Raw genomic sequence first — 10787 nt, forward strand, 5'->3', positions numbered from 1 at the left:
AGGGGGTCAGGCTAGATGATCTGTTCAGGTCCCTCCTGACCCTAGCTACTATGAAAGAAGAGCCCCACACATCCCTGGCTGTAGCCTGCACTGCCCTGCATATATCCAGGTGGCGCACACACCCCCATGCCCTCCCAGGGTGGAAGCAGTGGCTGGAACCACCTCACCCCCCAAGAGCTGTGGCTCCGGGCCCCCCCACCCTGCCTGGGCAGCGCCCGCCCCTGCCCCGTCCCTCACCACCAGGGGTATTGATCTGCCCACCCCACCCCCCTTCCACCACACCAGTTTTACTTGCTGGAGGCAGCTGTATCAGAAATTGAATCGGTATCGGCAATATGTCTCTTTAAATATAGGCTATCAGTATTGGCCCCCAAAATCTCTATCGATGCACCCCAAGCCTTGGCTTTTCTGGTCTGCTCTCTATAGATGCGGGCTAGTGCTGTGTAGTCCTCCTCAGTGATGACTCCTGTTTTCCATCTGGTCTAGGCTTCTCTTTTTAGTTTCAGGAGGTCCAGAAGTTCTCTATTGAGCCAGAGGGGCTCCCCAGCCTGCTGACTGCATTTCCTGCAGGATGGAATGGACTTTCCTTGTACTTTGAGGATGGTGTTTTTAAGAAACAACCATTCCTCATGTACTCCCCTTTCTAAGGGGCCATGGTCTCTTAGTGCCTGGCTTGCCAATCTCTTGAGTTTCTGAAAGTCAGCCTTCTTGAAGTTGAGGATTTCTGTTTTACTGAGACATTTGCACACCCTGCGTTGGACAGAGAAAGTAATCACTGTCACCGAGCTTCCCCTTGATCCTCAGATCACTCACCCAGATCATCCCCTTTGGCCTGAACGAGATCCAGCAGTGCCTTTCCTCTAGTCAACCCGTATACCCCTTGCGTTAAGTAATGCTCATCAGTGCAAGCAAGGAAGTGACACAACCGGTCAGATTCGGCCATGTGCTCTTCCCACGAGATGTTGGGGAGGTTGAAGTCCCCCATGATGACCAAACATTGAGAGCGTGCAGCCTCAGCCAGTTCCCTATTGAATTATTGATCCAGCTCTTCCTCTTGGTTGGGAGGTCTGTAATAGACTCCTACAACTGTATCCCCTTCCCCATGTGTCCCCCGTATTTTAACCCAGAGGGTCTCAAGACACCTTCCTGGGTTGCTAAACTCAGTTTGAAGGGAAGCGTACTGCTTCTTCATAGAGAGAGCTATACCCTCACCTCTCTTCCCAACTGGGTCTCTCCTGTACAAGATATAGCCTTCTATACCTACGGACCAGTCGTAGGTGGAGTCCCACCATGTCTCCATTATCCCTACAAAATCATAATCATTGTCACTCAGGAGGAGGGCCAGTTCCTCTTGCTTGTTTCCCAAACTCCTGGTGTTTGTGTACAGGCAGCTAAGGCTGCTGTGGGAAGCCCTGGGCTTCCCTGTGTGCTGGGACATGATCTTTCCTTGGGCTGTTTTTGGAGTGGGTTCCCTTGGGCTACCTAACCTGTTAATACTGTGGTTGTCTTGACCTGGGCTACAACTGTTTATTGACCACCTGTCCCACAGCGATCCTAGTTTAAAGCCCTGTCAAGTAGGTCAGCCAGGATGGCTGAGAAGAGCTTCTTCCTTTTCAGGGTGAGGTAGAGGCCATCGCTCTTCAACAAACCACTGCCTCTTTTCCTGAAGTGCGGGCTGTGTTCAGAAAAGTCAAACCCCTCACGATGGCACCATTGCCAGAGTCTTCTGTTGACCTGTTCAATACAACTCTCCCTTTGAGACCCATGACTGGGAGGATTGAGGAAAAAACTACCTGAGCCTCCAGACCCTTGAACACATCCCCCAGAGCCCTGTAGTCACTCATGACCCGGCCAGAATTGTTCCGAGCCATGTCATTTGTGCCCGTGTGGATGAGTAGCATGGGGTGGTGGTCGGAGGTCTGGATGAGTTTGGGGATCTTCTCAGTTACATCCCGGACACGTAATGTGCATTAATCTATAAGCGTTTCCTGTGACTTTTTTTTTAATTCCTTTTTTAATAAGGTTATGTTAAAAAGCCAGCAGTACCAGTGTACAGATATGATTTTTTGAGAATCACTCACTCATTGCCTCATTTTTATGAAACCTTTTTGATCCCAAGAAAGCTACCAGCAGAAAGAGAATGTATTACAAATGTTTAAGTCCCATGTATTTTCCTGTTTACAATAATACATTCCTCCAAATGTGGCCTCTTATACCCCTTCATTCCTTACCTATTATCTGTCTGACACATTGCAAAGAATGTATATTCTGTGTGTAATTTTATTGTATGAGAGGTTTATAATATGTAATATATTCAATAATTTTCTTATTTAAAGTATTAATAGTTTATCTGTTCTGATATCTTCTATACATTTCTAGGATAATTCTTGTTTCTGTCTCTTCCTACAAAGGACTAACACAAATGGTGTAGAAAGCAGTGAGGATGTAGGATCCAGTGAAAACAGGGCTGCTAATGACAGTGATTCGCCATTACTCACAAATGGAAACTGTAAACCTTCCAGGCCTCCCAGGCCTTCTAGGCCCCCCCCACCTACCCCACGTAGACCTGCTTCAGTAGTTGGTATGTATTGTAGTGTCAGACATCAACTATTTATGAATTAATTTGCATCTGAACAGACACAAATGCTTATTAAATGTGCTGATCACATTTTTCTTGATAAAAGTTATTACATTCTTGTAGGCAGAGGTTTTTATGAAGGATTACTTCCAGCAAATGGGGGGGAGGTGGTTAATTATTGGTCCTCTGGTTAGAAATGTTTTACTGCAATGTCAAAGTGTTTAAGATTGTGGCATAAGCAGTCTTGAGGAGTGCAAATTTAAATCTGTACCTGAGTCTGCAGGGAATACAGATCAGGAGCTAAACTGCACAAAGGGGTCAGAACTAGGAAGTCCAAGCTATGTTCCTAGTCTGATATCCAAGTCATAGCCAAGGGTAGGCTCAGAGGTCAAGAGCCGGGGAATCCGGAACACATAGCATGGTAAGCAGGAGTGAGGAACTGGGATCCAAGGCAGGAAAAAGGCACAAATGTCAAAGATAGTGTGAGCAGCCAAAGCCTAAACAAAGGTTTTGGGCTTATACTCAGCCTAGCCAGAGCTGCTGCCAGCCTGCTCAGTGCTTACAGTTGATGTCATAATGGAGCCAGGTGGCGCTGAGAGGGCAGATTGCTTTCAGTGGGCGGAGTGCTCATGGAAATAAGCATCTGATAATATTTACATGATCAGCATTCTTTGGGGTCTCCCTGCACTTCTGTCAGTGGTGTCAGTGTGAGTGTTAGAAGACAGTGAGGTCCCATTGAAAGAATTGTTTTTAAAGCTGGTACCTCTGACAGCCCTCCCAAGTAGATAATGAATGACAGATAATAGTGTGTGGTTTGTTACCAACATAGACAAAATATGTCCTAAAACAATAATAGAGTTCCAAAATCTTGATTGTTCCTTTGTATTAAAATAAAATATATATATTTGTTATTGATCTGCTAGTTGCAAAACATCATCATCATCCAGGCATTGCCCTGTTTTATTTTAAAAGTAGCTTCTAATTTTTTCTGAAGAAAATCTTTCTCGAGTTGTGGATTAGTGTGCACACTGTATGATGTGTCGCTACTTGTTTACAAGACACATGCATAGAAAGCAGTAATATTTATTTTTTCTTAAAGAAACATTTGAGGAGTCTTTCATTCTTGAAACCAAGACCAGGCCATCTCAAACCCACTGAAAAGTAGGAATCATGATATTTGATTGACTAGCTGCACCCAAGTGTAGCCCAGGAACTCCTTAGGAGAGCAGCTGCAGAGAATGGTCAGCATCACTCTTCTCCTTGTTGCTTGGCCAGTGTAACTGCTGCCAATTCAGCAGCAGCTGTGAGGTTCTACCTATAACTGTTGGCCCTGCAGCAGGGGGATGGGGAATGAGCTGAGGATGGGACTCCACCCTTACTCCCAGTGGCTGGAGGATTGAGCCAAGCTTAATCCCATGCTGCCATTCCAGCATTCCCCTACCACCATTACATCACAGAAATCAATTTCCTTGCTTAAAACGTGCACCCCAATTTTAAATGACTAATTTAGAAGTGGGGTGGTAAGGAGGTGCATATGTTATGTGAATAAATATAGGACTTCAAATCTTTCCACATAAGGTTTTCCATCTATTGTTTCTTTATTTTGAGAGAAGTTTCTTTTGATATGTGTGTCCAATTGCCTTATAGGAATATGTATTTTATTGTTCATTTTTTTTAAAAAAACCACAAATATAGTTAATACAAGTAAAGGATTCTGTTACAAACATTTATTTTTATTGGATGTGGGCAAATTGTCATGTTAAAGATAATGGAAAGTCTCATCATGAAAATATAAAATCTGTTTTGGTGGTGCTAATGCTAGGAATGTAGCCTTTCCGCTAATGGTGTAACACAGAAAAACCCAGAAGTAGCAAGAGAGAATATGCGACTGAACCTTTTTACCCTGTTTCATTAATAGATTGCTTAAGATTTAAACATTAATGAGACCTGAAATCAGTTAGAGTCAGTGTTTGTTTTTCTCTGATTTCATAGCATGCGTCAGTGGCCCTTCATCTACATCCACAGAAAATGATGTGTCTAATGCAGGATCATTGCCAGGTACAGCTACGAATACACCTTCAGAACAGAGCCCTGAGGGGGCAACAAGTGAAACAACAGCTCCTGCAGCTTCTGCTTTGATGACACCTCCAATATCCAGACAAGTCCAGCCAGTAAATCCTACATCTCAGCCACTCACTACAGTCAATCAAGGTCCTCTTCCACCTGGGTAGGAATTCAGTGTTTTATTTCTTAGTTCTTTTTTAATAATTCCTACTATAAATGCCCATAGTTTCTGTGTATTGCCCACTAACAAAATCAAGGTTTATTTTTTTTACATCTACTTTTGTTTAATAAGCCTTTGGGTATTAGAAATTAAATGTGGTGATTTTACATTTGTTGATAGGTTCATATTTGGTAATAGTAACAAATGCCCAAATGGGTGTGTTGTAAAATCCTTTTATTGAGGGTCTTCAAATGAGGTTGTTATCTTGTAGAATATATGTTTCCGTGAGATAACAAGTTTGTTTATTTCAGGAGAGCAGTCAATGCTTGGTATATAAGGTTTCAAAATAATCCAGATCCTTTGATTTCCAATACCTAGTTCTCATAAGCAAGATGTTCTATATTCTGCGGCTGTAGACTTTGTCACCAAAACAGCTACTTGCTGCAGAATTGTGATTAAGCTAAGTGTTTGGTTTTGAAAAAAGGTTTCTAGACTTTGTGACTCTGAAGAAAACCTTTTCAATTTGAACAGTGTAGTTCAGTGGCAGCCAGCCATTTTGGCAGGCTTGCCACAAATTAAGTCGCACTCCAAGTGCCAGTGCAAACACCTTCCTTTGCCTGATTTGTTCCCTGTCCTGTGCTCCCTACCCAACTTGCTGCTGTGCTTTCTGCTTCATACCTTATCTGCCATGTGTCGCGCACACAGGCTACACCATGAAACTCGCAGTATTAATGCTTCAGGATGGCTGTGTGGCGGGACAGTAGGGGGCGCTCCTGTGCTGAGCCACCCACCTCACTGTGGGAAGGAGAGGCAACTCATTCTGCCAGCAGGAAACAGAAGATGATGGAGCAGAATGGGAAGCAAGATTTCAAGCCAAGAGTAGCTGCAAGTTTGCACTGGCTTCATTGAGGTTTCCAGTTTGCTTCCTTAGCCATAAATGCACCCCCCTTTTCTGGCCTGGCATATTTGCTATACTTCATCTCAATCCCTGTAAACTCAAAGCCACATTATATCTCAAGACAGGTGGTGTCCATAAGGTCAAAGAAACACCCTCAGTGTATTCTAGACTTGTAAAATGGCATTTTAAAATCTGCCTTAAATGCAATGCAGTTGTATTACACACCAACAAATAAATAAATGGATGTATTGTACTTCTCTGGAAGTCTACTGAAACTCTTGAATTTTCAGATGAGGATTTCTGAATAGTCATTTGAGTGAATTGCACATATTCTTGACTGTAAACGAGAAGTTGAGAGAGAAGTTTTCCTACAGTTCTGAACTATTCTGCTAGGTTGGGTTTTTTTTTAGGTAAAATGAGCTATCTGCAGATTATCATTCTCCAGTTTGTCATTCTCATTTTGCCTTCCTGTTCATTTAGGTGTTCACACTGACTCTCTGTATGTATGAGAATTAGGGTTAAACTTTTACATATTTTAAATACTGCAATCTTTAATTATGTTTTATTCAAGTTTTTGTGCCAGGTTGTTGCTCTTATATTACAGACACAGTGCCACTGACATCACATGGATAAAGGCCAAATTAGGACTGTAGGATTAGACCCTATTTCAAATTGACCGATATCTTTGATACCTGATACATTAAATGCACGTATGCTTGTGCACACGCGCGCGCACGTACACACACAAGTACTACTGCCCACTGTTACTAGTCTAGTTGGAGTTTGACTGCTGTTTATGTAGGTACTTCCTTCTGCCTTTAAAACATGCTTGAAGCGGTTCTTTTAAAATACTCCTTTTACATATAATGCACGTTATTTTATATTACTGTCTTCTATAAAGCATTTTGATAGGTGCAGATATAGAAAATTAGGGTTGGAAGGGACCTCAGGAGTCGCTTAGTCCAACCCCCTGCTCAAAGCAGGACCATCTCCAACTAGATCATTCCAGCCAGGGCCTTGTCAAGCCAGGCCTTAAAAACTTCCAAGGATGAAGATTCCACCACGTCTCTAGGTAACCTGTTTCAGTGCTTCACCACCCTCCTAGTGAGAGAGTTTCTCCTAATATACAACTTAAACCTCCCTTGCTGCAACTTGAGACCATTGCTCCTTGTTCTGTCATCTGCCACCACTGAGAACAGTCTAGTTCCATCTTCTTTGCAACCCCCCTTGAGAAAATTAAAGGGTGCTATCAAATCCCTCCTCAGTCTTCTCTTCTGCAGACTAAATAAACTCAGTTCCCTCAGCCCCTCCTCAAGTCATGTGCCTCAGCCACCAAATCATTTTTGTTGTTCTCTGCTGGACTCTCTCCAACTTGTCCACATCCTTTCTATAGAGGGAGGCCAAAACCTAAACACAGTACTCCAGATGTGGCTTCATCAGTGCAGAATAGAGGGGAATAATTACTTCCCTTGATCTGTTGGCAACACTGCTACTAATGCAACCTAGCATGATGTTAGCCTTCTTGGCAAGAAGGGCACACTGTTGGCTCATATCCAGCTTATTGTCCACTGTAAACCCCAGGTCCTTTTCTGCAGAGCTGCTGCTTTGCCCGTCAGTCCCCAACCCATGCTGGTACATGGGATTGTTCTGTCCTAAGTACAGGACTTTGCACTTGTTCTTGCTGAACCTCATGAGATTTCTTTTGGCCCTGTCCTCCAATTTGTCTAGGTCACACTGAAATGCATCCCATCTTCCAGATCATTAATGAAGATATTGAATAAAACTAGCCCCTGGGGCACTCCACTTGTCACGTGAGCTATCCCATTAAGTCTGTTATACCAATCACGTCCTAGTTCCTTGACTGTGCAAGGACTTTCAGTTCTTCCTGCTTGTTTCCCAGGCTCTGTGCATTCATGTACAGACACCTGAGGTGACTAGCAGATTAGCCTACTTTCTCAGGAAGAATGAGGCCTCCCTTGCTGCTCCTTCCTGCTTCTGCTTCCTCCAGGTCCCCCACTTCCCCACTTATATCAAGGCTTTGTTCTCCATCCCCCAGCAAACCTAGTTTAAAGCCCTCCCCACTAGGTTAGTGAGCATGTCTGCAAGAATGCTCTTCCCTCTCTTTGTCAGGTGGATCCCATCTCTTCCTAGCAATCCTTCTTCTTGGAACAATATCCCATGGTCAAAGAAGCCGAATCCCTACTGGCGACACCACCTGCACAACTATGCATCGATACGCAGGATGTGTCCACACCTGCCAGGGTCCTTCCCCTTGACCGGAAGGATTAAGGAGAACACTACCTGTGCCCCTGTCCCCTACACCCTTGCACCCAGAGGCCTGTTGTCACATTTGATCTGCTTAGGGTCACCTCTGCCTGTATCATTGCCCACGTGGATGAGCAGCTTGGGATAGTAGTCAGAGCTGGACGAATCTCAGTAATCTTTCTCAGATCTGGGCTTCAGGAAAGCAGCAGACTTCCTGAGATGACAGGTCACGCCAGCAGATGGATCCCTCCATCCCCTGCAGAAGGGAGTCTGCAACCACCATCATGTTTCTTCTTCTTCATGGAAGTAGTCTCAATCCTCCCCACCTTGGGGATTCCTGGCCTGGCCTCTTCCACCAGTGGAATGGGCTCTTCCTCATCTGTTGTTAGCACTCCACATCTGTTCTCCAGGCAAACCACTGAATGTGGGCATAACAACTTCTTGCTGCCAAAAGATAAAAGCTTCCACCTTCCTGGTAGTCCATGCCCTCTTCTTTTCTAGCACCACCTCTGGCAGTCCTTCCTTCACAGTCCTAGAGGTTTCCCCCAGTATGAAATCTATGAAGTCCTCATGGTGAAGGATGCTTCAGAGCTTTACTACCTCCTCCTGTATCTCTCTTGCCTTCTCCCTACGGGACGTCATCAGAAGGCACCACTCACATTGCAGGCATTCCCCCACCTGGATGGCACAGGAAGGAATCTGCAAGCTGCAGTCTGCACAGCACCAAACCAGGACCTGGGTGGAAGCCTCAATGGTGTGTGGTCCTGTCTGGACAGACACCTCACAGGTGGAAGCAGAGGAAGAGCTGGAAGTGGCAGTGGCTTTGGGTCTGCGACATCCACCATGTCTCTGGGTCTTCTAATCTGCTGCCTTTAACTTCGTGCCCCTCTCTCCAAGCAGACCTTCCCTAGCTAACTCCTCTGTAGCTGGCCTGTTTGCTGTTCCTTGATATGAAAAGTTCCCTTTTCCCTCCAACCTCTTTCCTCTCAGCAAGCTTACAGTGAAGGAATGTGTGAAAGTTTCCAAGCAAACTCCCCCCTCACTCTGGACTCTATTAAACAATAGGCTTGAATTTTGGTCTAGCTGCTGAATTTTAGCTGCTAAAATTAAACTTTGTAGTTAATCCAAATTACATAGGGGAAAAAAAGAATCTTACCTTTCAGGCTCCCCTTCAGAGAGGGGTGGCAAACTGACCTGCAAACTGGCTGGCAAACTGCTTGCAAACTATTGTGTTTGCTTCTCCCTATTTACTGCTCCCCTGGTGACTTGGACTGCATCCTTATATACCTCTCCTGGGCCTGGACTGGGGAGGCCCCTTTTGTTAGGGCTCTTTGTCACACCCAGGCAGTAATCAGTCAGCAGTCAGTCAGCTCAGCTGCTTAGAGCACACACCTAAGCACACAAACCCACCAAACAGCTGAGCCTCAGCAAGCCAAGCATACAGGCACTCCTGGCTCAGTTACCTTCCCAGAACAGGATCTGGTGTCCGGTTCCTCTTCCTCCTCTTTCTCCCAGCAAACTGCTTGCAAACTGTCCTGTTTGCTTCTCCGTATTCACTGCTCTGGTTTTGTTAAAAGTGGCTTACAGAGCAATTACTTTATTAACAAAATATTTCTTCTGTTGTCTTTAAACAGCATATGCATTGTTGGAACAGTTTTTTACCTATTTTTTCAGTTGGGAACAAAGAGTGGACCAGCATGGTCGGGTGTACTACGTGGATCATGTTGAAAAAAGAACAACCTGGGATCGGCCAGAGCCTCTTCCTCCAGGGTGAGTCTGGATAAGAAGTCTTGTTTCCTGGGGAAACAGTGCTTTAGGATAATCTAAAAACATTTGTGGAGTCTCAGATTAGCATGTGCAAGCACATTAGTTCACTCCAGTGTAGACAGATCCCAGGAAGCATAGTGATCCAGTTAATATAAGATATTAAGCACAGAATCTTCTGACCATCTCTACCCCTATACAGGTGTAGGGGTATAGGAGCTTGTGCATAAGAGCTGAGGCTAAACTTTTTTTTTCCCCCTCCTCCTGTTTTGCCAATGGTCTTTACAAAAGGAAAAAAAGCAAACAAAAGTGTCTACATTATGTGCTTGTTGGAATTGGAGGGGTGGAAGGAAGGTATAAGGGGGAAAAGGAAGTATATTTATCAACTTAAAATATGAATTCACTTCTGCTGTCAGAGCAGAGGTGGGCAAAATATGGCCCATGAGCTAGATACAGCCTGCAGAGGGATTTTTGCCCAACCCACAGCAGGTTCTTTGGTCCCAACTGGCCCAGGTGAAGTCCAGCCTTCTGCGCATCCCACTGCTCCTGGGCGCACAGCACAGCTGGGGCAGCTCAACAGCCAGACTCCGTTTCCTGGCAGCAGTGGTTCTTTCTAACAGCCATTAGACCCAGCCCCACTGCCCAGGCCCATCCGCCCTGCATCTGCTGCTAAGGCAGGACCCATGTGGGCTGGGCACTTGGCCCCATCCCAGCCCCCTAGCCATGTGCTGGCAGGAAGTGGCATCTGGGAGCTAGATGGGTGGGTGGGGCCAGGGAGACCCTGGGATCTTGGGATGGTGACAGCACGGGGCCAGGGCAGAGCCCTGGTTCTGTGGGCAGGGAGCTGTGGGGAGCAGCTTACTGTTCTGTCCTGGGCCTGTGCTGTCACTGCCCCAAGGTCCCGGGGTCTCCATGAAGACCAGCTGAAACCCACTCAGGCAGGGCCTGAGCCCCAGACTGAGTGCATAGCCCTGGCCACGGGTCATGCAGCACCCGCTCTGGACCCATCCACCACAGCCAGGATGACCGGTGGCAGCAGTGGCAGGGAGCCCCAAAGA

The 10787-nt window shown here is 45.6% G+C and overlaps 1 protein-coding gene across 1 annotated transcript in view; it reads left to right on the forward strand.

Annotated features, from left to right (window-relative positions):
• ITCH (itchy E3 ubiquitin protein ligase) overlaps window positions 1-10787 on the forward strand; it is a gene marked incomplete at its 5' end in the record, with an annotated part of 79964 nt that overhangs the window by 21194 nt on the left and 47983 nt on the right. The window contains 3 exons of the mRNA XM_014527023.2: window positions 2412-2581; window positions 4571-4805; window positions 9640-9735. Coding sequence (XP_014382509.1) covers window positions 2412-2581; window positions 4571-4805; window positions 9640-9735 — 501 coding nt within the window. The remainder of the gene's footprint in view (window positions 1-2411; window positions 2582-4570; window positions 4806-9639; window positions 9736-10787) is intronic.

The sequence above is a fragment of the Alligator sinensis genome, unplaced genomic scaffold, assembly GCF_000455745.1.
Source record: "Alligator sinensis unplaced genomic scaffold, ASM45574v1 scaffold690_2, whole genome shotgun sequence".
Classification (NCBI taxonomy): Eukaryota; Metazoa; Chordata; order Crocodylia; family Alligatoridae; genus Alligator; species Alligator sinensis.